The sequence below is a fragment of the Euwallacea fornicatus genome, chromosome 6, assembly GCF_040115645.1.
Source record: "Euwallacea fornicatus isolate EFF26 chromosome 6, ASM4011564v1, whole genome shotgun sequence".
NCBI classification, from domain to species: Eukaryota; Metazoa; Arthropoda; class Insecta; order Coleoptera; family Curculionidae; genus Euwallacea; species Euwallacea fornicatus.
Window position 1 is genome coordinate 4587336 of NC_089546.1, and position 27220 is coordinate 4614555.

Below are 27220 nucleotides of genomic sequence, written 5' to 3' on the forward strand. Positions count from 1 at the left end.
TGTTTTAAACATATTTTTGTCATGTGAATATTTCCCTTTTGACACAGCTTAGGCAAACGGGAAACTAAAACATTGCAAAAGAATTTCAACAAAATTACAAATCGGCAAAAACTTTCATTTATTCACCGTATTTCCATTATAAAATATATTTTCACAGCAATTATAATTATAAAATATCTTGCATCATTAATCATTTCCTCTTAATCTCATTAAATAAAAATCTTCCTATTACAAGGCAGCACCTATTAAACAATTTATAGAAGTATTAGTTAGGATGGTTGCAAATTTATTTGTAATCACAGGCTTAGACGTAATAATTTAGGTAAGTTCTCCACTTACTTGCTTATTAAATACTTCAAAAATGTAAAGGTAATGCGTAGGTAGGTATTCAATGAAAAAAATTGAAATTTAAAGATTCTTATCTCAATAAAAAAACTCTTCATGAAATACCATAAAGCTACTACTCATCAAACCCCAACATATATCATGACAAATTTGAATGTGTGTGGTTTAAATATATTTCAGGATGTTCAGCAATATAGCACACATAAATTAATGGCAGAGCCACTATAACTAAAACTATGCATGCAATTAAAGCAGGATAGGAAATGTCCCAGTCAGATCCATTGCAACTTAATTTAGAAATTATAGGATCAGGTTGAACATTTCTACTCTGAGGTAACAGATTCACATTCTCCTCTGGCTCATATATTGTATTATTTTCAGGTTCTTTGTTCATAATACTGCTATTAAAAATAATTTTATTTACTTCACTAATTTCTTGAAAATTTCCTAGTCTAGATTCTAAAGAATCTATATCTATTAACTTGCTAGTTGACGGTTCCTTAGATTGGTTATTGTTGGGGGAAGTTGTTCCACTTTTATGGACTACAGCTAGTGCCTCTGAGAATGGTCTGTGTGGCACTTTGATTTTTCGCCTTGCAAATATTTCATTCTCCTTGTGTATGTTGTTTAATCTTTTGAGCTCCTCTATCTGGACAGATATTGGCCGTTATTAAACTATGGTTTGTGATGATGATAGAGTGAAATTAAAACTAAAGGCTATATTGGACTATTAGAGTTCAGATTTTTAGAGTTATGCGACATACAAACTTTTATGATGTGATTGACACTAACAGATGTGTAATTAACACAGTAATAATGACTCATTGTTATGTCGAAATCTACTTTGAGGAGACCGATACATTATACAATATCTATAAGTGTAAGGGTAAGATTGTAACTTACCGTGCAATGATAGTGAATCGCTAATGACTGCAATGTGTCCCCATCTTCAATTTCTTTCTCCACCGTTGGAATTTCATGTCTCGGAGATTTATACTTAACAAAAAGCTCAGTTTCTTCATCACTACTTCCACCACTATCTTTGGACCCTTTGTCCATTTTCTTATAGTATTTATAGTACCTTTGTCTCTGCTTCATCATCTTGCTTTTGCTTTGTTACTGAATCTTTAGGAACATAGAATAGAACAAAACGTCATCAAAATTCGAAATAATTATGTTTTTTTTTAGTTTTAATTTTTGCTTCAAGAATATTGAAAACTAGACTGTTTCTTTGATCATCAGTTACGTGTGAACATCGCGAAATTTTATATTTAAAGATCCGGAGAAAGGGAGTTTCTTCTATTCATGTTCACTCTAGTTACTCGCTATACACTTTAGTGCTGTATGTGGAACTAGATAACTTATTTTTTAGTTCCAATTCCTTTTTCTCTTCATTATTAAAATATCGACAATCTTGGTTTTTAATTCTTTGACAATGCGCTTGCACCTCATCAATCCTCAGCAACTTTAGCTTCAACACCCTTATTGTTTTAAGACCAGAATGAATTGGAGCCTGATTTATAAGTTATTGGCCCTGTAAACTAGGTTTAAATGAAGAATCATCTTATTTCAACATAAGGAATCGAAAACGAGTTGTTAAAATTTAAAACCAAACACATCCAAACCGTGGTAGCGCATGCTAAACACTCAAGCACTTAGTCATGAGCGCGAATTTTTCTAGAATAATAAATAATTCCGTTAATCCTTACAATAAATATGCCATTATTTTATACCAAAATGAAGGAAATTGAATGTTCTTTCGTTCTATGTTATGAAAAATACACCATCCTACTTGAAAAAATCCAGAAAGTTGAAGTTGAAAAAGTGAAAATTAAAGTTGTTATAGTGGACACCCTGTATGCATTTTTGACTAAATGAGTATTAGTGCCTGTTAAGGGAACCTTACGTGAGAATTCATCCTGAAATTATCAAAATCTACCTTCAGCTAACTGTGATATTAATTTTTTTATAAGGCACTGTAAATGCAAAAAAAATCTTTTAAAACATCATAGCTCCGAGCCAGTGCATCTAAGGCAAAAAAAATCTAGAAACCAACACAGTTTCAAGAGAGGATTCTATCGTGTGAATAAAATGTGAGTGGTGCCATTTAAAAAAATGACACTTTATGACGTCACGCTTTTTTGGAACATCATGTAAGGCGTCACTAATTTTAAACCGTACCTTCATTAGCCTCATGTACATCTCCACAATTGATTTTTTATGAAATCATAAACAAACTCACAGGAGTCCGAGGATCTGTTAAATGGACACCCTGTAGATATCGATTTTTGCTGTCAATCTGAAGGGCGGCACGATATAGAGATTTAATAAAACCGGTGTGCGGCTTGAAAATGAGCGGCGACTCATAAGATTGAAATGAAAATGAGGTTAGGTTAACTGTCGATGTTCTGAATTCAGAATTTAAACATTCTGAGTTCCTTTTCTGAATAATTTCTACTGAAGTGTTTACTTATCTCACAATAGTAAGTTTTCACGTGTTTTAACTCATTGGTCAAACCATTATTTTATTATTAGGAATGGAGGTTGATGAACCTAGTCTCAGCTATTTCAAGAGCTATGAAGATCTAGAGGTAAGTTTATGTTTCAGTTTCACTTTATACTTTTTTGGAAAGTTACTTTACTCTATTGCGTTACGTACAGTATGAATACCTTAAAACCTTAGCTAGTTATTATATATATAATATTATATATATTAATTCTTCTTATCTCATAAACCAAAAGTGTCCACCCAATATGACAGGAAAGTAAGAAGTGATTTAGTCCTTAAATCAACCTTGTCTGCAGAATAATTTTTTTAAGAATTGAGATTCCAGTCAACCTTCTATACATATCTTCCATCTCTTAATGTTATATTTAGGGTTATTCGTGTCATGCTACATGGAATATTAAGACTGAAATATTGAGAAGATCTAGCTTCAATAATTTATGTATGTTATTATATACTGCTTTTTTCAAAAGACATTATTTGTTTGGTGTGATAGACAATAAAGAAATTAAATTAATTTAATGTGTCTATGTTTACACCACATTATTTCACTCACACATAGTACTAAAGAATCTTTTGAAACTTATTCATGTCCTATTGGGATTAACTTAATCATAAAGTTGAACAAGGCTCTGGAAAAGCCAGTAGTTATTATATTTCAACAACTGTATAAATGAATAATATTTACTAGTGCTGATTAAGTAAATGAATTTCCAAAAATGAGATATTCAGAAGTCAGAAGAAAATATAGTTGTCACAAAATAGCCTCATGGTTATATATCATAGTAAGTCAGTTATAACAATTTACACATTTTCCAAATTACTACTAGTTTGCAGTAAATTAATATTTTTCGCAATTTCTGTACGATTTAGAACCATTTAAGAAAATTCATGTCACGAACCAGGAAATAATACTTGTTTTGAAATAATTGAAAAATACGGACACTTAAAAATATGAGAGAACCTTGAAGAAAACTCTTTCATGAATTCAATGGATGAAAATACATTTTAGAGTACTGGCTTGACACATTCATCTATACAGAAGGAAGGACTAAGTTGAGCGCTTAAAACAGAACTAATTATTCAGATATTTGAGTGTTACATAACTGTTTACTAATTGGTATTTTATTTTTTTTAAATGCTCCTCTGTTACCAACTTCTTTTAAAAGTTCTGCGTCAATTTCTCCTTGATGCTACTTGCCCCTTTATGTGGACAAATTGGTGAAACGTAAAAAACTATATGTCATAGACTTCAAGACTATTTCTTGCAGCCTAATAGCTTAATTTATTATTGTCGGATGGATGAAATTTGGTGGAAATTATTGGAAATCAGAATATATGGCTCAAAATTTAACAAAATTCTATTGAAAACTCTAGTTGAGGCTTTGTTTGTTCAATACTTTCCGTTTCATAAAAACGCGCTCTCCTTAGATGGTTATATAGAGTTGAAGTATTTGCAAGTGCGAAACGATACGGCAAACTCCGTTTTTATTAGTCGATTTTGTTCTACAAGTCCGACACTAGTATACCGCGGTGCCAACAAAAAGCACAAATAACACTTTAGATTTTCACATTTTGACCTATACACATTAATTTTACCGTTTTTTTACACATTAAATATATAGTACTACAAAAACTGAAAATTTCGTTTCTTTAAGTGTTAGATTTGAAAGTGGGATTCAGCACTGCAGATTAGAATATAACACACCACCCTGGATGCAGTAAGCAACTCGAGCTAATAAAAAATGATTTAAAAATGAAATCAAACTGACTCCTAGTACAAGATGATTTTAGCTGCCTCCGTGGAAACGCCACATAACCGAGTTAAAAAATACCAAAGGACATAAGATAACAGTTATTATGTGCTTAGAAATCAAAAAACTATATTTTCGCCAAGATCTTTTATTTAATCAATGTTTTAACTCTGACAATAGCTTTCCCATAATTCACCCCTTTAAGCATATCAGTAAATGCCTGGAACATATTCTCAAATCCATCGGTAATTGTTTCTCTGTACTTTATTTTTCCATCAAGAATCCATTGCTGATTGTGATTAATTCCTTCCATCCATTTATCATGCCAACGGGAAACCACGAATCCTTCCATTTTTAGTTGCTTCATTACTACAGCGGCCTGAACTGCGGTAACTACACAATATCAAAGAATACTGAACTAATCGTTACTGAAAAACCATGAGAAATATTAAAATATACATATACAGGATGTCTCTAAAATTACTATATAACGCTTGATCAAAAATTTTTAAGTCTAATATTGCATCGTTTTGCCGCTACACGGCGCAAAATTCTTAAATTAATATTATTTTTTCAAAATACATAATTGCTGAACGGTTTTATCGATCTTCATTTATCTTAGAACTAAGAACTACTGCATAAATTGGCATATTTTGATGTAAGCGGAACGCGCCAAAATATTTAAAATGGTGCGTGATTGTTGTATTATATTGCTCTTACCCCCCGTACGAATCACCTTAATTTTTCCCCTGTCAAAAACTGACTTTATTTTGAAACTTTTTGGTCTCTTGTAAAATTTTTGCCATTCATACAGTTTCTTTACAAAAAAGTTATTTGCGACACCTTGCGTTTCATTATTGTTGTGAAAAGAATGTGAAAAAAAGCCAGGCACGATCTTCAAAACAGAGATTAATCTTTTTAAACGAATGTATTTATGTGTTCAAGAAAACGTTCAAGATTTTGAACATTTATCATTACAATTACATAAAGTTGGTAGTTAGCTGGAATAAAATCTTAATATTTTCATTCCGATTAAACAATATTGATAATTGGCAGGGTATCATAAATGATTTTTATTGTAAAAAAACTGTATGAGGGAAATTTTGCAAGCTACAAATAGGTATCAAAATAAAGTCGGCAAGTAGAAAAATACAGTTAATTTCGTTCTTACAGGGGGTAACAAAAATACAAACTTCTATTTACGAATCACGGAAATGCGGTCCATTAAATTGCGTCCGCTTAATTAATGGGGGTATCCAAACATCCAGGTAACTACCGAAATCAAGCTCCAGCAAATGATCGTGAATAGTGGAACTTGATACTTTGAATCTCTGTGCTATGTGACGAGTGGTACTACGGTGGTTCTCCGTGATTAGCACTTTGATTTCGTCGTTATAGACCGAAGATGACCTACCGGGACGTTGTCAGTCTTCAAGGTAACATTCATCCTTCTAATTTCCACAAATCATTCGAGGATTGTTCGTGCACTTACGGCATCGTCCTCATAAATTCCACGTATTTTTTTTATGGCTTGAACAGCATTCTTTGCTTTGCGTCAGTAGTAAAGCATTAAGTGTCTAAAATATACCTTTTGGTCGTTAATTTTTTTGCCAATCTCCAATAAATGCAAATAAAATAAGGTTGAAGGTGCAAAATATGCCTACACTTAGAGAATAAAGCCGACTTTTAGAGAAAATATCATCTAAAATAATTTATCGGAAATCGGCGGCGACTTTCCGAACAACCCAATAATACCTTTTGGAGGCTGTTTATCATTGTAAGCTGATATGGCTCCACACACAGAAATTCTTCCAAAAAGATTCATGTTATGTAATATCGTTGAACTGAGTTCTCCTCCGACCTAAAATGGAATTTAGCAAAGTTCAACAAATAGACTATAAACTTACATTATCAAAATAGCAATCAATTCCTTTCGCAGCAACCTCTCTCAATGCCTTCCTGACATCCTGCGTTTTGTAGTTAATAAAATGGTCAAACTTCAACTCATCCGTCAACCATTTCCCTTTATCATCGGAACCGGCAATCCCAATTACTTTGCACCCTTTCAGCTTTGCAATTTGCCCCACATGGCTTCCAACAGCTCCTGCTGCCCCAGAAATCGCCACAGTTTCACCAGGTTTTGGGTTACATATTTCCAATAACCCGAAATAAGCCGTGTTTCTTAATAAAGTAAGTTTAGCCATGGTATGGCTCCTTCAGCAAAATTTATTATTTACCCGGTCATTCCTAATACCCCAAGACCCAAAGAAGGTGGCAGGCCTTTCAAATCTGGCAAAACATATTGGGCCATTTTGAGATTATCTTTGGTGTCTGGTAAGCCATTGGATATAGTATGAGTTCGCCAACCGAATTGGCCAAAACAGTATTTACCTACGGGAAAATTTGGATTTTTGCTTTCACGAATGCTGAAATGGAAAGTTGATTGGTTAATTTCAAATATTAAATTAATTTGTTACAGTGCAATTTGTCCTCCGATTATAGTAGTTCCAGGTTTGAATGAAGCCGCGTATCCTCTCATATAAGGATCTACGCTCAAATATTCCGCTTCAGCCAGGAATTCTATAAAAATGTTAAAACTATTTAAAAGAGAGGGGAATAAATTAGACTCATATTTACCTCCATCTTTGAGGGGCCTCAACTCCTCTTCAACTATAGTTAGATCTCCTGTTTTAGGAAATCCATCAAATGGATTGGTGTAAATGTATACTTTTGCTTTTACCATGCCTTATGCTAAACCGAATAGCAACAAATAATTGTTTAAACTAACCTTAAATTCAAGTTTACTGATGAGATATATCTGAGATAAATAAGCGGCTGAATGTTGTCGGCTTTGATTGTATTTTCATAAAACATGCCATGAGGGTAAAGGTCAAATGTACAGTGTGTAGCGTTTATTTCATAGATATAATAATTTTGTCTTTAAACATTTCACATTATTTGTGTGTGTCTATAATTATCAAAGAGTATTAATAGGCGCGATGCTATTATTAGGTTTGTCATGACTTTGCTACTTTTACTGCTCCTAATGAAGAGAACACTGATCTACCGTTCAAGTGTTTTTAGACAAGTCTGATTTCTACTAAACGTATGATTTTACCATAACTATGCTTACATAGCCCTATGATATAGTGTGGTCCCTTCAAAAGATTATTCATTAAATAACTATTCCTGGCAACGTTTCAACTACTCGCCTTTTAGGTACACAAATTGATGCTCAACGATGATCCTCGCAATGCTGCATATCACGATGCAATATTTAATAACAAAGAAGAAATAGAAGGAAAAGTGGTTTTAGACGTGGGAGCGGGAAGTGGGATCTTGTCAGTATTCTGCGTCCAAGCAGGTGCCCGAAAAGTGTATGCAGTAGAAGCCAGCGGAATCTGTAAATTAGCCATGGAAATCGTCAAGGAAAATCACATGGAAAATGTAATTCAGGTAGGTGAGTAGTGCTTTGTAATCATCATCCGTTGTTTTTATTTATGTGAACAGTGAAAATTTGAAGGTGTTTCACAGTCGGGTGGAGGATATAACTGAGGCGCAAATACCGGAGAAAGTTGATGTAATAGTTTCCGAGTGGATGGGTTTTTATTTATTACATGAAGGGATGTTGGATTCCGTCATTGTGGCCAGAGATAGATTTTTGAAACCAGATGGTCTAATATTTCCGGAAACTGCTTCCATATATGCCTCACCATGCAGGTAAAAAGCCTCACATTGTTCTGGTTATGGTTGTGTTAAATTGCAAAGTGTCCTCGTAGCGTTCCATCAGTATACCAACACTGGGAAAATGTACAGGGAGTCCGAATGGAATCGTTCTCAAGACTTCTCAGAGAACAAGCGTATAAAAAGCCCCTAACTGAAAGTGTTCCCCCCGATTGTATCCTTTCAGAACCGGAGGTTCGTATTCTATTCCAAATTCAACAAATTTCAAAATATTTCTTTAGGTGGTCACATGGATCGACCTTCGCGAAGTCACCAGTGTAGACTTGAACGAAATTAAATTCCGACATGTAGCAGTTTCCACTAGAGTGGCTAGTTACGAAGGTATCTGTTTGTGGTTCACTTGCACATTCCCTTTTCCAAAGGGGCCGGGTAATTCGGAACCCGTAACTTTATCCACTGAACCAGAAGAACCTGATACACATTGGAAGCAAACTTTGATTGTGTTACCGAATTCGCTGAAAGTGGAAGCTGGTAGTCCGATTTGTTATGACTTGTTGCTGAAAAGATCGGAAGAAAATCCTCGAAGGTATGTTCAAATAGTTACATTGAAGTTTTTTTTTGTTAATTGAGATTTTAATGTAGGTATACATTGGAGTTAACTATGTTGGATCCTGAGGAAGTGGAACATCCTGAGTTTTGTGGATGTTTTATGACCAAATGTATTTTAGTTAATGCGATGATTGAGAAGTATGAACGAGGAGAGGGTGATGGGGCCGAATAAAGCTTTTTTATTTTGTTTTTGTTTTTTTAATTTTAGTTTTATTAAAATAACTCACCTTCTGTAATAATAATCTCGGCGATTTCTATATACCTACATCAATTACAACAATATATCCAATTTTTTACATAATTTTTGAGACTATCTTGCTCTAAAAGGATTCAATTCATTTAGGAAAGTGTGGTTATTTCAAGAAGTCACGCTGTATCAGCTTCTTTACGAGGGTTACAGATTTTAGACATTTGCTAACGATAAAGAAGTGATTTAATTTTGTTGACACATTCAGCAGGTGTATCTAATTAATTTGGAAAAGATCTAGGATAGGTAGAGAAGTGCCATTGCTCATCAATTGATAAATGATATGATATGACGTTACACAGATCACGCCAATATGACTTTAATAACACGTCGTTTAAAACATGTTAAACATGTAATAATACTTGATGCGATGAATGACACAAAATAAAATAATTTGTTGATATGCGAATAAATAAGCCAGAAATAAAATATATTTTCTGGTCTGGACATTTTACAACTCTACTCTGGAGGGAAAATGTTAGTGGTCATATGTCACTTATATTATCTTGGAAATCAATTCCCTTATCGTATGAAAAACGAGTCGACAAGCACCAGTAGAATCGGAACGCTTTAAGAAGATCACCATAATGTCATTAAAGTTTATGATTTGGTTGTAGTAAAATGACAACATAGTGGTGTTTTTTTTGTAGCTTTAGTAGCTCTAGTTTGGGGGATATTAGATTTGTTTTCTACATGATGTCACGGTTGCCGGAATGCGTCGATATCGATAGTCCTTCCATAATATTCACAGTCAATGTACCACTGTTTTTAGTTTACATCTAAGCTTTTATAAAAACCATTTTTCTACTTTTATATCAGTAAATTAACAGTGTTAAAATGGGCATGGTTGATTAGCATATAATCGTGATAATTACGTTACGATACATTTGTTATACAAAATGCCCATTTCACAACTCCTTGGCTGTTCTGTTCAATGCTAAAAGCTGAAAAAGTAAATTATGGGGAGCTACATAAGGCGAAAAAAAGGTGAATTTTAAAGCTAGCGACAACCCTACAGGGTGTCCAAAAAAAAAACGAGACATCATAAAATGTAACCTCAAATAATATGTTCTGTACATGTTCATTTTTGTTTAATTAGAACTGTTTTGGCATAAGATCATTTTTATTTGATGATCTTTTTCTCGGGATAAGATATTAGATATTTTTGCTGTTTCAGAGCACCACGGTCTTTGAAACTTTCTTCAACCGACTATCCTTTTCAAGTTCTATATACTCCCTATAAAAACATATTTCATGTTACATACCCATGTCTACATTCAAGAGTTATTGAAATATTTGCGTGATATGGCAATTAGAGTGGCTGCTAGATCGCAAGTATTAATAATACCATCGTTATTTATATTTTTTGCATTTTTTTCAAAAATTATGAAATTTAGGCATAGGTATTTTATATGAATTGTGTTCAGAATTTCTCATAGAACTCAAAAACATCATAATATACATGGGGTTTTATAAAAAAAAATGAAATGGTATAATTATCTACCACATGGAACCCTGCATACAGATCTCTTACGTCATAAAATGTACAACTAAAAACAATATTTGACGTATTCCAGCATTTTCATGAAAACTATTTCATTCAGTTTTTAACGATTTTATAAGGAACTTTTGGCTCTTTATGTATTTACAAAAAAATAAAATTCGGCAGATCTATTAGCACTTTTGCTAGGCAACGAAAGATGGATAAATTACCTGCATTTCAATAGTGAAATTAAAGTGGTTGTGCGTCTTATACAATATCCTTATAGAACAAACAAAAAAACAAAAAAAAGAAACAAACCATTCGACGGAGGAAAAACGTATCTTTTTAAATTGAATTAACGTTAATGATCATGTTAAAAATAAGGTCACAAAACCTCGTATTCTTAAAATCATCATTAAAACGAGCACATCATCAGTTGTGATTATTTCGTTAGGACCAATACTTTCCCTACAAATGTTTTTCTCGTGACCTTAGATACTCTGCTTAATGAAAAGGTGTCACAAAAAATCAGTATGATAAGCTAACCGTTATTGTCAGTCATCTTACAACGTAACCCCTGTAAAATAGACCTTTTTTACAGCAAAATTGTGGAAAAGTATAACTTTTCACAAGCGAATAAAGAAGACAATTATTTCAATTATAGATTTGAAATGAGATCGTGTGATTTAAAATAATTCGTCCATGTATTCAACCCTCTACCGGGCCACTGGTCGTGTTACATTCATTGATTGAAGCGACGCGTCCTATCATTTTAAATGGAAATTTTAATGAACACAGGGAACATAATAGTACCGCTGATTAAACAACTAAATTTTTTAATTTTCGATTCGTGACACTTTATTTGAAAGGTGCCTTCGTTCTCCATTTGTGAGCTGTGAGTTGTTTAAAATTCAACTTTAATGGATGATACAATTTTTTAAGTTGTTTATATTACAACATAGACAAAATTGGTAGTAGAGCTCACAACTGTTTAGAAATGGATGACGTGGGATAAGCAAAAATCTTCATTACCGCATACTGACCTTTTTATAAAGTCTACTCAAAATAAGCTCGGTCTATCATTATTTTTCTTTGATGTCATGTTACTTTCCGCATAGATAGTATTCAACAGTATCCACCTATTTTTGGTAATAGAAAATATTATTAAATCGCATTCACAAGTGTAATTGTATAGCACAATGAGATACACAACTGAGAATTCTTGTGAGACAAGAAAAATGTTTAAGGTCAATATCAATTAAGAATATGATTTTTCGGACGTCGGAAATTATATGCTCAGGCCTGCATCTTAATTATATTAAGATTTCTTTTGTGCAGACTAATTTGAATATTTCTCCCGTCTTTATTTGGGAACATGTTTGAATATTCCAATAAGCCCCAAGAAGTCTTCGAAGAACCATAATTTCAACGATGCCCAAAGTCGCTACAAAAGCAGAGTGTGGTCCGGTACTGCCCGAAATAATCTGTTCGTTCCGTGCCGGCAGGTAAGCAAGAAAAGCAACGTAACATTAGCCAGATTACTACGGTTACTTTCAGATTGTTCGTAATGATCAGCAAGGCGATTATTGGTCCCCGAGGCAATTTATTCCCGGATTTAAAAAAGCGGTTTAATTAGCTTTAGTTGAGGGGATCGAATCATGGTTACGACTCTATTCGAACGCAGTAACCGTCACGGATATGTAGCTGACAATTACCCATAATTGCTGAATTATATGCTCCAGTAGTTGTTGATGGAAAAATATATTTTTGCAAAATATGGGAATTTGATTCACCAAACGCAATTGAGCATGAAAGTCGAGACTCAAGAATGGATCTTGTTTTATACATTGCTAATATTTTTTCGATATTTTGTGGTTATTAATTTCACAAACATCTGGGTCTCAAAAGAACGTTTTGGTTATTGAAGTGCGGTCCTGTATTTCCAAGAAGAAGCAAGGGGGCGTACTGGGTCCGCCACAGGCGCAACCTGTCTTGTTGATGTCTTCATTAGGTCGAACTTGGAGCGGAGTTCCATCGGCGGTGACGCCGCTCTGTCGAGGCCATACCGACCGTGGCGCATCTCTTCATCGTCATTATCGTGAAGAAAATAATAATGTATTATTTTGGAAGGTAGTACTTTTTTATTCCGATGGTCAAATCTTCAAGCTAGACCCTGATGGACGCTCTCGGGCTCAGGCCTCCCATGTGTGCTCTAATTTGTTGTAATTGGAGGGCCGTGTACTTAATCTCTTTTGTCATATCGAGTGACTCTGTTACTGATGGAATATGAGGCCTGATTGTGAAACTAGGACTGGAGCAATACCAAACTTAAGGTTTAGCTCACTTGCATATCTCATTAGGATTTTATTCTTCTGAAATTAGAGTCATTTGGGGCAGCGACGTTATTGTCACGGGAATACCGAAGTGAGAGAATAGAGTTTTTTAAAATTCTTAGTTTATTACATGTTCTGATTAAAAGGAAAAAGAAAAGATTTTCCGCTACACTAACTGTTTTAATCATTTTTTCATTATTTTGAAACTCTGCCGAAAATACTCTTTATTTCCTCACTTTTTCATATAATTTCCTTTCCATCCAATCATTTTCGGAATTTTCATTTTTATACAGAGTATTCGACATTTTTAACCTCTCTACATCAACAGATAAATGTCTGTACGCCCTTTACTGTTGGAAGATTTCTGGGAAGTCTGAGAAATGAGATATGTCGCTGATTTTTGGGGAGATTTAAAATTGTAAAGAATTTTCTTGAAAACTGACGTAAAATAAGAATAATTAGGGCAGTATCATCAGGATATTGAAGAAAGTTGAAAAAAGGTCACGACATAAAAATTTCTTTGTTTCTTTAGTTTTTGACCGTTCCAGATTCAAAATATGATTTGCTAGTCACTTTTATAGAATTTGATACCTTGAAGAAATGATTTCAAAACTGGATTATTTCAGGTAAAGTTAGGAAAATCAGAGTCGAGTCACGAAGGGATTGAAGAAAGTTAGCGAAATATTAACGGATAAGCTCCGGTTTCTTGCTTGAGTTCAATGAACTTTGGGAAACGTAGTATACCAAATCTGAATTAATTAAGTGGAATTTGGTGAACTAGGTCGTAGTTGGAATAAAGCGACAAAAATTAAAACATAAATTTCTCACTGACTTGAGAAATGTGAATCGCCACCACTTTCTGTGCCACTGAAGAGCCTGAAAGACTCTCCGTCTATTCGGAAATCTGAAAATTGAGACACTTGTGCTATCGAGATTGATAGGCTGTGACTTGTGGCATATACAGTTCAATAGCAGTTCCCATATCAGTGACATTCTGTAATTTTTTGATTAAAAAAATGCTTACAGAGGAGCCTCGTTTTAATGCTGTTGTGTTTGATTACATTTCCAGAATCATCATAAAAGCACTTTAACATTCTGAATCGCTTCTCTTTTCTACCATTCTTAGTTTCCATGCAATTTCGCTTCTATTTTAATTATATATATTGGGATTGACAATTATTCCAAATTTATTAAAAATTCGATGTAACTTTAGGCAGCACTGAAAGGAGTTTTTCTTGAGCTTTCGATCTTCGTTCCAACTGAAAAAGATACATGTTTTGCATTTTACAGGTGATTCCCCTTTTTGTTCATTTATATTCCACATTTATTCTAAAATCATAGGAAATTCAATGTGATGCTTTTACTTTCGTATGCAATCATAATCAGATTGAAGTCCCTTTTACCTGACCTTTTTTTAGCGTAAAAAGGGCATAAGTCTTGCGTTTTTTAGACTTTTTTTATCCTGCTGAGTATTTTTCAAATAAGGATATCTAAAAACTTTTTATCTTCAATTTTTCGTTATGACTCTTTTAGGAAAATACCCATATTAGATAAAGTGTTTCAAAACCCACTTGCGCATTATACCATCAGAAAGAGATGAGTATTATCAAGATTATCTTGATCACAAAGAAAGAGATTATTTATATGAGGAATCTTCCTGAAGTAGGCGCATAATCTACTCAAATATTTATATAGGTGCCTAGTACTTTTATTACGCAATATATTCTCAACCAAGCCCTCCTATAAAATAAGCTGCAAATAAAAAATAAAATGCCCACACAACCATTTCCTCTTAGCACCTCCCAGATGTTTCACTGATGATTGAATTAATGTGGAATTACCATATGGTACTATGCCCGTGCGATATTCTTAATGGGTGGTGCGCCCTTTTTATTGTAATAGGGCCTGTTCTAACTCCTTTGATAATGGGTGGTCTTGATTTTTGTCCATTATCTGTAGAATTTCAGTTTGCAAGATTGGGCGTTTCATATCGGCATTCACTAAGCATCACATTTTTGACTCTACAGGGAGGAAATAAAAAAGAAAACTCGCAAATGTGTCTCGTATTCCAGTCGTTCGTGCTCTAACGGCACATCCGCCTGGAGATATTTAGCCTAGATAGTGCATACCTAATCTGTTTTCTAAATCTAAAACGGGACCACTTTTAAGTACCAAAATCGACCGAGATACAAAGAGAGCGGAAACTACTTCTTGTGCTCTTATTTCGAAAAATGGGCGCATAATCTGCTTTTATCTCCCGGAAATTCATCGTGAATGTGATCGCGTTCGGGTGTAGTAGATTAGGTACGAATGGTACCATGCGAGGCATCATGGTTTGGGTGTTTCCCTTCTAAAATACAAACAAGGGTCTAATGTAGCCTGCACCAATTACCAACATATCCAATGGACAAGTTTGATGATGCAGAACAAATAATTTTAATCAGCAGAGAACATTCCCAAATGACTCAAAGTTTAGGGAAAGTTTTTCAGAGCGTTTCAGTGTTAGTGAGCACTATGTTCAAATTCTATGACATAGTTTATTTATTCAACTAGACCAGTTATGAGCAATCGTGTTAATCCAAAGAGTTGACAAATGCGTTAGTCACCAATGAGTCTTTATGATTCCTGAAAGGGAGAATTTTCATCTTAAATATATCTATATTTATTAATTCGTTGTAAAACAGCCACAATTGATCAAAAAATTTGCGGCTGAAGAAGAACCGAACGTATTAGCGTCTAGCAAGCACCGAAATCAAATGACTAAAAAGGAGCAAAATAGCAAGAAAAGTTACTCGATACTCGTCAAATAAAGATAGATTAAGCACCGAAGCAGGACAAGAGTAAAAATCTAATTAAGGCACCGAAGAAAGGAAAAAAGAGTTGCTCAATGCGCGCTGGTTTCAAATGTGAAGATTAGGAAATTGGTTAGTTTCGGAAGAAAGAGGAAACCACAAACGTCGAAACTAAAAATAGAAAAAACATGTCTCGCTAAGCATCAATTGGTCAAATTTAAGATAGAGTGGGGGTAAGAAATAATTTGCTAACCAGCGAGGATATGAGAACCAAAGGTTTCCACAGACGGACAACTTCGTTGCGCCTCTAAGTAGAGCTACTTAATCGCCTCTGCCAACGATTTTGTCATTTTCAAGGCGAAAGAGAAGATCAAATATACAAGGTATTATATACAGTGCATGATAAAATCTAGTTTAATCGAGAACAAAAATTATTTTGATGGCGAACGTTCACTATTTGCTTTTCGACAAAGCAAGCCCCTTCGATGGAGACGTCGACTTATATTGATGCCCTCAGTAACAATGGACAGATTAACATGTGAGTAATTCTATCAATATATTAATAGTTCATATCACTCAGCACCTACGGACAAGGTCACAAAAATAGTAGGAGGAATAACGATGAAGAGGCTACGCCAGGGTTGGTGTTAACAAGAGAGAAGCTCATGGTTGCTGAAGTGAGAAAGAAAAGAGAAATGGCTGAACGAAGGGGGCCTGAAGAAGCAAAAAAAAATTCTGACAGGCACAAAGTGAAAAAGAAAAGAAAATTAGAAGAGAAGAGTCCCAACAAGTTAGAAAAAATTCCTTTTCCTAATTGAAGGTACATTTAGAGAAAAGGCATAAGCAAAGCGAACTTTCTGTAGTGAAGCAGAGATTCCCTTCAAGACAAGAGATGAACTGTTAACTTTAATGGAGATATTTAATGGGAAATAGTAAAAATAGGCTCCGAAGTAAACGGGGGAATCTCGTCGTGACAAGAGTCCTTATAAACTTTTTTAAAAATCTCTATGAAGTACCTCTCGGGTGAGTCCAACTAAGAAGAACCGAACGTATTATCCTAAGGTAAGGATTATCTAATTATAGATATAGGCTACACAATCCAGATACTCCTATTCAAAGGATAACAGACAGGCCTATGATAATAATTCTTACTCTCTTTTAAAGTTCCTGTCCTTGAATGGTGCTGTTTGCTGTTGTTTGTATGTTTTAAGGCATTCTGCGGTCTTCATTAGTGCACGCCACTGTATCAGTGATCGGAGAATAATTTAAAATATTAAAATATCATGATTTTCTTAATTGAGGAGGGCATTTACGTCCGTGTTGTAGTTGACCATCAACTACCGCTTTCTGGCCAATCTTAAATTCGACGTCAAAAATATATTCGCATGAGAAGGAGGAATGGGATCCTCTAAGAGGAAACTTTTCTTTTTTTAATCTTATAGAAATAGAACTAGTTGTCACCAAGATGGGTTCAAAAGAAACCGTGGAGTAACATATTAAATTAAAAAACTTCACTTTTTTAAAGTTTTTGGGAGTGTTTCGGGTTCTGGTGCAGACAATCGCTTCCCTTCTTCCGCGATACTATACGGTAATCAGCTGAGCGTCCTTGGGGGCGACCCATTGACGGCCATCTCGGTCGCCCAGAGCGTCCTCTGGCCCCCCCATCTGCCAGTCGGCCGCCGCCTCTCACGGGTGGTCCACGGAATGCTTCGTGTGTGGCGGGGCACGGGCCTGTCATACGCCCCGCGCCATGCTGCTTTACAGTACTCTTGTTGGCCTACTGTTGCTTCATCAGGGATGATGTTTTGGTAGATCATTTTGGGAAACTTTCACCCAAAACTATCGCGAATTTTATGAAAACACGGCATTAATTGTGATCTGAGTTCTGATCTAACTGCAGCCTTTGTCTATGACGTGAGAGTGTGTCCTTGTCTATTCACATAAATATTATATTATGTTAGTAATAGTGGATGAAAAGAGGGTGCACATCCAGAGAGAACATTTTAGGGATAAGTCGATTGTACTTTCTATAAGTTAAGAACGTCATAATCTTAACGCACTTTTCATTAGTTACATGGATTGTGAAAACTATTGATGTATTGAGCCGAATGCAAAATATTCTGAACCTAACTCTAAAGACTCTGGAATTTATTCTTTCTCCTGATCTCTGAATATTTGAATCGAGTTGCTTTGATCTGAATTGGTATCTATTAACGAATATCCATCTCAATTGTAACTTTTCTCCGAAATTTTACTTCTTAAACTTTTTACTCTCTGAGCTCTCATTGTCACTGTATATTTTCTTCATCATCTCCATTTTTCTCGTCGATTGACTTGCTTTCAGACCGTAAATACGGTTAAACATGGAGGTGACGGTATTACAGTTTGGGGGAGCTTTGGAGGGTTCGGCATGGGTCTATTAGTAAAAATTAATGGCATTATGGAGCGCTGTGTTGATAAAATTATGCTGCAAAGTCACATGCTCCCTTAGGCAGAGGAAAATATGGCACATTGTTCGACATTGCAATAAGACACAATCCGAAGCATGCTTCCAAATTAAATATTAAAAAGTTGTTAACCGTACATAATGTCGATGTGATGGGCTGGCCTGCTCAAAACCCAATCTGAACCCCATAAAGATCCTTTGGGATGAATTTTACAGAAGAATTCATGAGAAAAGAATAACACATGTATATATATCGGATTTGTTAAAAATAAATTCAACATATTGGGAATTCAATATCTGAAGGTTATTTATATGATTATTTTAGTGAAAAACTTTGAAAAGCAGATGTGGGAAAGTAATTAAAAATAAGGGATATGCTAGTAAATACTAAATAAGATATTGAATTTTGAGGTAATTTACAGAAATTGTTTTAGTTGCTTTACTTTTGACCCATACGTTTTAGAATATTTTTTTAATTTACAGTTTAAAAACATTAAATAAAATCCTTAACATTAATACATTTATGTTTTAATTCATAATTAATGTAGTAGATTGTATCAAATTCATGTTTTTATAGAAAAGAACAAATCAAATTTAAAAAGTTTGCACATGAGCAATAGTGTACAACCTTTCTTTCAAGTTTCTGACTGGCTCCCTTTGATTTAAAAAAAAAATTTTTAACTTACCTCATCATCTCTTTTAGGAAATTCCATCAAATATCTCTGGATTTCTTCATAAAGTATTCCTAGTAATGAATTTTACCCGTACCCCATTTTGATTTTTCAGAGGTTAGTTCTCGAGTTTTGGGAGGAAGAAATAATGATTATCCAACCTACTAACAAATACTAGCGATGTATACATACAATTTCAATGGTAGTTCTGTTCATTAGATCGCAGGCTCTGCTCTAGACACGAGAAAGAAGGAATCGGTTATTCCTATTGGAAAATTTTATTGTACTAGGCATCTTTATTTTAAAAGTAAATTTTATCAATTTTGTTAATTTTAATCGGAAGAAAAGTCAAACGGACTTCCTCTGAAGAGATTTGTTGCAAATTCCTATTAACCTGAGCATTTGCACTCTGTAGAGCAAAATTATATGTTGCTAATTTAATATTTGCCCATTTTAAAAGTTCTGCTTTAAAGTTTTTTGTCAGACTTCAACGATTTTACCGGTTAAACGACGCTCACTTTCACACTCAAATGAGCACGGTGGCCATTGGAATGCATTCTCATACATTATATGAAGAAATAGCTGGAGAAATTGCATTGTATCAAACCTAGTGTATTGTATGTAATGTGTATCCGTACAATACACATTTTCCATCTACACATTTATGTGATATTTCCGGAAAAGCTACCTCTGAACCATTTTACGTAGTTACTGGGAGAAGTGGGCATTTATCCGATATTTGACTACAGGACCCAAGAAAAACTTTTGCTTATGTGCTCTTTGATAGTGCCGTGGATCTGTACTATAGTTGAAATTCTTCAAGCACTTGGTGAGTTTCCTTCAAAATCGAGCTTTCCTTTAAAACGTTTTGTCCAAAAGGTGCCTCAGATGGAAATTCCTAAGTCGAGTTCAACCAAATGGCAACGCCGAGCCGCTTTTGCGTCGGGTGTAAACGTCACGTCAACAAGTGAAATGACGTTTAGTAGATGGTAATAGAAGTACGTTACTTTGACCCAAGCTTGGCCAATGGGGATGGCCGTTACTGAGATGAGTAGTCGACGTTTCAACCACTGATACAGATACTGGTAGTTGTGCTGTTAAGTGGCAGACAATTATCTGTCATTTCCTTATGAGCAATCGCGCACTGATTTCGTTTAAAGCAAACGTTACATTTCAGACGGTTAAAGTACGTAAACTGTCAATGTAGATTTGTTGGTAGAACGTAAAAACCAACTGTGATAACGAGGTGCTCCTATTTTTGTTGTTTACTATTTAAGCACCCTCTTCATGAAGATACGTAACAATAATCGGAAATCTATTAATAAATAACTTCATCTACCTCAGATACGCTTCAAAAAATCGACTTGTTGCATCTGGAAATTGAAGGTTGTCAATATCCTTCTATATCTATTGTCGGGTTTCTTTGGACACACTTCAAATCCCTAGCAAATTTATTTACTTAAGTTAAGTGATAACGGTCTTTCTGTAATGAGGTTTTGGATTTGTTCTAAGGAGATATAGACGTCAAATATTGGAGGTCCAGTTTACTTATTAAATTCTGCATAACGCGATAAGCAAATTATTTGCATCTGCCTGTGTATTTCAAATTCGAAAGTTGTTTTTATTTCACCTTAAGTGGCATCTATTTAAAAACATGAAAAGTCATTTAAAACGCATTGCCCATTAAGCGAAATAGGTTAATGATATATCTCGAAAACTGGCACCATACAACATAGGACGTATCCCACCTTCTCGCCTCTTCTACAATAAGAACAGCCGTTTACTGCGCAGCCATTCCAACTTTCAGAATTTACATCAAAGAAGGATATAAAAACGTAACAAAGTATCGTACCGTCGTTGGTGGTCGGCCACTTACGTTTTCTTTCAGTACTAAATCGAAAGTTGACGCTGTTTTTCCTCTCTATTTTTTATTCTACACATCCCTTAAGTAAATAACAAAACAGAGCTTTCAGTGTCGAACATCTGCCTGAAGGAACAGAATTGGGGCCTCACGAAGACCTGGTACCTGTGGTTGAACCACGAAAGGAAATAAGTCTTTTGCTATGTCACTGGTCTGCAATCAAAGAGCTATGGAAAAGAAGGGAAACCAAAAAGCAAAAAAGGCCCCTCTAGTAATCTCTTCATCATCTCCGGCGGAGGAACGCAGAATATAGTACCACACGTGGTGTGCGGACTAAAGAAGGACGAGAGATCTGGTTACGCGTAAGACTGGAGGCAATAATTATTGCCAACCTTTTGATGGGCTTCTTGGGTCGTATATTTACCTTATGACGCGACATGGGTTTTAATTTTAAATTAACCGCCGAGGGAGGATCAACTATAATGACCCTCGCTGAATTTATTAAAGACACAGCTGCGATTTCTTGAAATATCGAACTATTATGACGTCGGACTGATGAATATGTGGAGAAATTTTTAGAGCCAGAATCAGATGTCTACTTGAAGAAGTATATAAAAAGAAACAGCGAATTATGGTTTGACTAGTTGTGTTATTAATGGTTTGCTTCAGCAAAAACGATTCGAAACATCAGCAAAGTTACTCTCAAAACGTTTATAGAGCCTAATGATTTTACTACACTTAAACTTTAATGGAATGAATACGCACAAAATTTTTTTTTTTAATAATTAAATCTGCAAGTCATGTTCTTAGTTAGATAAAAAAATTCATTTGAGAAGAGAATGTAAGACGAATCGAAAGTAGTAGAACCTTAAGTTGAAGTAAAAAAATCATTTATTTATATTTTTCAGTATTTGGTACTAGTTTAGTATTTTCTTACTTCAAATCTACCATCTGAGTATTTACCTAACGTAGGAATTTGGTATTCTTACGTAAACAGTCAAATCGCTTCGTGAAAGTTGAAGCTTTTTTTGAAGGTTCTAAACATGTAGAAAATCTCATATGTGTCTAAACTTCTCTAGTCGATTTATGGCGTCATAAATGCCAGACGTTCCTAAATTTTTGACAAAATATTTCCATTCAAGTGTCTTTAAAAATTGTCAAATATCTTAAGAATCTCATAAATATTTATTAAACTTTCGCCTTTGAACCCGATTCTCACGCTTGGATTCACACAATAGCGCTTTTGCCTGTTTTTCCAATAATAAAGAAAAAGGGCGATCCCAGCATCTATTTCTTCAAATTCCATTTTGCTACTACACGGGCGATCTAAGCCAAATCTGCCGAGAGCCCTTTTTCCGCTAACCATTTTTCGGTCCCATTTTCATCCTTTTCATTGTCTTGTCAGCGTTGCAACAAAACTCTTCTTACGGGGAATGTCCTAGAAGTACCCAAAGTGATATATAAGTCGCGTTTTTTTGGAAAAAATTGGCCTACATTACAAAAACCTAACCTTAAAAGGCTTATGTTTAAAGTTTGTAGCTGTTAAGTTGATTCGGGACTGCTTTGGACCTGTTTTTAATGACGCTTTTAAAGATTTTGTTAAGATGGAAAAAAATGCTTATTGATACGTGGTTCGACACTCTGATTCTAAAGGTTTTAGTTCATGCAACATCAGTTCGGAGTTACATTCTAATTTTGGAGAATCTGGTGTTTTGTCGACAATTGTAAAATATTGCATGGTACAGTTTAAAAGCGGTCGTACGAGCTGCCAAAATGAATTCCGTGGTGGTTAACCCAATTACAGTCCAGATTTGATCACTATAGATATTTTGGGGAAAATCGACAAAATTGTACTAGAACATGGACGTTTTGAAAAAGTACTGCATTTTGACCAAACCATTAGACATTAGATAGTTGTGCGCAAAATGGGTGCCGCGATTACTCACAATTGAATAAAAATGGGGTCGTGAAGATATTTTAAGGGAGTGTGTGGCAAAGTTTCGAAGCAATGCAGTCGAGTTTTAGCGTCGGTTCATAACCATGGATTAAACATGGATAAATCATTTCACACCCAAGACGAATGAGCAATCAAAACATTGGACTCAAAGGGGAGAATTAGCTTTACAAACGTCGAAAACCGTTCCATCTGCAGTAACGGTGATGGCACCAGTTTTTTGGGATGTACGGGAGATAATTTTTGTTAAATATCTCTCCCTAATGGAAAAACAATAAAAGAAGAGAATTATACAAATTTATTGCAGCGTTTGAGCGAAGAAATTAGGGGAAAGCGATCGCAATCGGCGAAAAATAAAGTTTTCTTCCGTGAAGACGTACCAGCCCACACCCCCGTCATCGCGATGGTCAAAATTAGTCAATCGGATTCGAGCTTTTTCCGTACTCGTCAAGATTTAACCCCCTCAGATTATTTCCTACTTCCAAACTTGGAAAAGTGGCTCTGTGGAAAGAGATTTACCCATGATGAACAGGTAGAGTCCGAGGTTGATACCTGTTTTGTAACATCCACAGCTTCTTACTATAAACAGGGTATGGAAGTTATACAGTATCTCTGGGAGGAGTGTGCCAACCTCAAAGGAGACTATGTTGATAAATAATTTAATGTTTTCCAAAATATTTTTTCTTTAAACGCTACGTTGGATATTTCTGGAACTATCTTCGTATGTGCCCCACATCATCATCTAATCAAGATTCCAATTACTCGCCTCAAAAAATTTTAATACTTAGATCCCAGACCTGCCATCCATCATTGAGTTAACCGTGTCACATCTATTATTTAAAACCTACAACAACCATAGACTTAGTTAAAGGCAGGACATGCTCACGAATATGCAAACCCATGATCTTATCAGACGTGACGCGAGTCTATTTAATTTAAGCCCAAGCCTTTTCGCATTTAATTGGAGCAGAATAGAAAGTCGATGGCTTTTGAAGGCAAATTACTAGCCGATAGAGAAAATACTGTTATTAATGGAGACGTAGGAAATGTGATAATTTATAGTCTAATATGCTATTATGTTGCTCAACCAAGTTGAGTTCTCTGTAGGACTTGCAAAAGTCGTTAAAAGACAAATCTGTTGACGAAAGTCATGTCTTTATCGTTAACTAAACTTGTAATTAAAACGGCATTAAAGGCCGAATATCCGACATGCTTCTTCTGTATCTAAGAATCATATGCTGTAATAATACACAACTTAATTGACCACGAGGACCACCTTGGAAGACCTTCCGTACCGTCGACAGTGACGGATTTGTGTCCATTTTTATTTCAGCTCTTAATTTTCAGGTATTTTTCACCTCAACCATTAAAATGTCTGAAGGCCATTATCCATCAAAATGAGAGACGCCAAACTCATGTTTGGGGATCTTCCCATGGACAATTTAAAACGGATTCACCTGGAAACGATTATTTTGTTAGACATTATGTGGGCTACTCCGGCTCTGATTTATCATTCTGTTATTCTTATACTAGAGAGATTGGAAGACCTTATAAAAATATATTTCGACAGAAACCAACTTCCATGAAGGAGACCAATGCAGGCGAAAGATGTTATTAAGGATTAGCTTAATGCATCCGATGGATTCCCTCCTCTATAGACTCTAATATAAATGTTAATTTTAGTTGCGTTCATGCAGAGATATATATTAATCAAAGCTTGTGGTGATCTAACGGTACTGCCCATCAGGATTAAACCCATCGCCGAACTTACTTCAGTTGAGCCGGTAATAAGAAGTGAAACCAGTTGGTTGCACAACACGGGCCACTGGCAGCTTAATTTATTTTAAACGTTTTGTTAATTGCTCAATTTCCAACGTTCTGGGAAACTTAATACCATGGCGATGACGAACTCTATCACATGGGCGTCGAAAAAAAGTCCCACGAGGCACGAAGAATCGTCTTTGGAGACATGAAGTTGAAGATCCTCTTCCTCTATTATTAAGCTCTTAGCATTGACAATTAGGCGCGTATAAATGAGGTCTTTGGGTATGTGCAGAAAGCTTGAATGCACGGGCCCACGCCCATGGTTATTTGTAGGTCTTAATGGTCCGGTGATGTCGATTAAACGGCACAATAACTGCGACCAACGTTTTTGCGAATTGGCGTGATGAAAAGCAATTTCATGTAAATTAGTTTTTCGGAAAAAAAGATGAAATGCGATTTTCGACGGTTCTGATACGGGAGGAAAGGGGAGGTGAATGGGAGTGTTTTCGACTTTTTCTTGGCAATACCGTGAAGGTGAAAATGGAAACATCACACAAGGTGGGTTTTTTAAAAGTAAATCCAGAAATATGCACCTACCGTAATATGATGGGGGTAGATCTTTGAGGGTACGATCGACTCACCCTCTCTGTCAAATGCAGCTACCCTAGTTAATTTTTTTTAACAACGCGGGCATTGTTGCGGCACAACGTCCAAAAGCATTTTTAATAGGCTTTTCAATGGTACTAAAATTTTAGGAATTCCGCCCTCGTCGATATGATTAATATGATACATATTTTAAGGCTATTGGCCCATGTTACTGCGGTCCCCATTTTGAAAAGTAGAAAAAGATGGGCGAATAATTGGAGACTTGAGTGATGATGTATCTCGGAAACTGTACGAGATATGGACAAGCACTCAAATGCATTCGATAATGTCAAAAATGTAAAATCCATGAGTAAGACACCTAAGACTGATATTAAAAGGCTTCCAATTAGGAATAAGTAATAAAACTGATAAGTAATTCAAGGTTTTGTTGTGATTAAATCAAAGCGTAAGATTTGCCGCTCAATATTAATATTTTTTTATAATAGATGTTCGTGATATTCACGTCCGCGATGCACATTGTTATAAAAAAATTAATAACAATGTTAAATATAAAAACTCAGCTATTTTTTATCGGTATTTATAAATGTTTTTTTACCCAGTAAATCGTCGAATCTTGTTTATTTTCGGAGTTTAATTTCGTGGTTTTTCTCGCAAATTTTCAATCGGACCTTGGTATCATCAATTGCGAAATCGATTAAAATTTCTTTTATTTAAGTTGATGAAGAGCGTTATTTATTTTACAAACTGCAGAAATATTTCGCCAGCAACACCCTTTATTTTTCATTCATTCACAATTTCATAATTTTAGCGTAAGTCGGTTCGAAAATATTGCGAAAAAACCATCTTGAGAATTCCTCATTTGAGGATTTCTAATCCCTTCAAGTTGCAATTTTTGAGATATTTTTATAGGAACTTTGTTTACTATAAATTTTTTATATCTAGGATCGCCTTCTAAAATATTCCGACGTTATTTCCGGACACCTTATACAGTTTAATATGACTTGCTTAATGATCACCTTTTTATAAACTTTTCAAACGAATTTAAACAATTTTTCAGTGTATATTTACAATACTGCAATGGAAAATGGATTAGATTAGGTTTAAGTTGGTCGTCACCGCCTTTTTCGAGGTAATTATCACCGATAATGCAAACAGTAGGTTTAACTGAAGCTCGAAAAGCAAGCTTTCAAAATTGTATAAAATTCCTTCCAAGAAACCGACAAACGGATACTCCTTGAAAGTTGAGAGATGTTTCTGATAAAGTTGTATGGGAATTTATAGTTTGGCACATTTTCTCTTGTAGCTTAGAGATTACTCGAGTGGGAGCGCTAATTGAGCGTCTGATGATAAACCTTAAAGAATCCGTAAACAATTATATATTTACAAAAGGTATATTCTCGGAAACTTATCTATATATTTGCTAATTTAGTGTCCTGAAAGCGGCAAGATCGTTGCTATTGCGACCTCTACACAACTCAAACAGTGGATTTGACCTGACGTACATATAACAGCGAGTTGTAAAACTACTTTAAAAGTTATTTTCGCAAAATTCACCAAAACATCTTTACAATCCACAATTCCTGACTTAAATTCGGCAACAATCGATACTCTGGAAACTGTTAGATAACCTTGACAGTCAGTTCCGTAACAATAACTAACCTTAAGGATATGGCAATTGCATGCTTAATATAATCCGTGAAAGTCATTAAAGGGTAGACACCTTCCTGATAAGGTTGTCTGTAAATTAATGATTAGGCTAAAACTTTTGCGTAAGAAAAGGAAACTAAAATATTACATCATTACTTGTGAAGATTCAAGATTGCAAGGGGGGGGGGGGGGGGTTCAAAGGACCAAAGAAAGATAACAAAATCAAACTATCCCACTTTCTGAAGGTTTTGTAATAACCAAGATCTCTTAGTTTAATCAACTAGAAAAATAAATTAAAAACATATATCAACGAGTAGAACAAGGTTTTATAATACTCTCTACTTCTTAAATTGTTACTTACCTAATAAGTGTGGAAAGTGACCGTTTACCTCACGCCCGTTGCAGCTGCGCGAACGCCCTAACACTTTCGTTTCACACGTATTAAGTTTAACAATTTTCCTACGAGCACATGTGTGTCAACTTTGTCGTCTCCTCTAGGTTCATGTGAATATTAATGT

At 35.0% G+C, this 27220-nt stretch overlaps 4 protein-coding genes across 5 annotated transcripts; 2 read left to right on the forward strand and 2 right to left on the reverse strand.

The window, feature by feature from the left end:
- Positions 1-94: 94 nt before the first annotated feature.
- LOC136339704 (lysM and putative peptidoglycan-binding domain-containing protein 3) lies at positions 95-1593 on the reverse strand. Its single transcript, XM_066283144.1, has 2 exons — positions 1249-1593; positions 95-994 (listed from the first exon to the last, which is right to left on the reverse strand). The coding sequence occupies exons 1-2, from the start codon at positions 1444-1446 to the stop codon at positions 485-487; spliced, it is 708 nt and encodes a 235-aa protein (XP_066139241.1). The 5' UTR covers positions 1447-1593; the 3' UTR covers positions 95-484.
- A 1102-nt stretch (positions 1594-2695) lies between these two features.
- Art8 (Arginine methyltransferase 8) lies at positions 2696-9085 on the forward strand. 2 transcript variants are annotated; one of them, XM_066283133.1, is made up of 7 exons: positions 2696-2828; positions 2881-2936; positions 7825-8061; positions 8129-8325; positions 8385-8523; positions 8571-8875; positions 8932-9085. In XM_066283133.1, the coding sequence occupies exons 2-7, from the start codon at positions 2883-2885 to the stop codon at positions 9068-9070; spliced, it is 1071 nt and encodes a 356-aa protein (XP_066139230.1). In that variant the 5' UTR covers positions 2696-2828; positions 2881-2882; the 3' UTR covers positions 9071-9085. The 2 variants fall into 2 exon arrangements, with proteins under 2 accessions (XP_066139230.1, XP_066139232.1); XM_066283135.1 differs by lacking the exons at positions 2696-2828; positions 2881-2936 and adding an exon at positions 5730-6041.
- On the reverse strand, positions 4738-27211 carry LOC136339701 (prostaglandin reductase 1-like). Its single transcript, XM_066283136.1, has 7 exons — positions 27064-27211; positions 7243-7356; positions 7083-7185; positions 6843-7031; positions 6513-6786; positions 6361-6466; positions 4738-4998 (listed from the first exon to the last, which is right to left on the reverse strand). The coding sequence occupies exons 2-7, from the start codon at positions 7346-7348 to the stop codon at positions 4754-4756; spliced, it is 1023 nt and encodes a 340-aa protein (XP_066139233.1). The 5' UTR covers positions 7349-7356; positions 27064-27211; the 3' UTR covers positions 4738-4753.
- Positions 22657-23343, forward strand: LOC136339750 (uncharacterized). The gene is made up of 4 exons (XM_066283201.1): positions 22657-22660; positions 22714-22757; positions 22808-22912; positions 22993-23343. The coding sequence occupies exons 1-4, from the start codon at positions 22657-22659 to the stop codon at positions 23341-23343; spliced, it is 504 nt and encodes a 167-aa protein (XP_066139298.1).
- Positions 27212-27220: the final 9 nt, after the last annotated feature.

Bases quoted from the DNA above. Each gene is read 5' to 3' on its own strand.
- LOC136339750 (XM_066283201.1), top strand. The intron at 22,758-22,807 runs GTCGGTTCATAA...TTCACACCCAAG, and splicing joins CAATGCAGTCGAGTTTTAGC to ACGAATGAGCAATCAAAACA. The intron at 22,913-22,992 runs GTACGGGAGATA...AATTTATTGCAG, and splicing joins TGGCACCAGTTTTTTGGGAT to CGTTTGAGCGAAGAAATTAG.
- LOC136339701 (XM_066283136.1), bottom strand. From the start codon at position 7,348: ATGGTAAAAGCAAAAGTATACATTTACACCAATCCATTTGATGGATTT. The intron at 7,032-7,082 runs GTAACAAATTAA...TTTCCATTTCAG, and splicing joins ATCGGAGGACAAATTGCACT to CATTCGTGAAAGCAAAAATC. The intron at 6,467-6,512 runs GTAAGTTTATAG...ATTCCATTTTAG, and splicing joins TTGATTGCTATTTTGATAAT to GTCGGAGGAGAACTCAGTTC.
- LOC136339704 (XM_066283144.1), bottom strand. From the start codon at position 1,446: ATGATGAAGCAGAGACAAAGGTACTATAAATACTATAAGAAAATGGAC. The intron at 995-1,248 runs GTAAGTTACAAT...ATATCTGTCCAG, and splicing joins CGATTCACTATCATTGCACG to ATAGAGGAGCTCAAAAGATT.
- Art8 (XM_066283133.1), top strand. From the start codon at position 2,883: ATGGAGGTTGATGAACCTAGTCTCAGCTATTTCAAGAGCTATGAAGAT. The intron at 8,062-8,128 runs GTAGGTGAGTAG...GAAAATTTGAAG, and splicing joins ACATGGAAAATGTAATTCAG to GTGTTTCACAGTCGGGTGGA. The intron at 8,876-8,931 runs GTATGTTCAAAT...ATTTTAATGTAG, and splicing joins TCGGAAGAAAATCCTCGAAG to GTATACATTGGAGTTAACTA.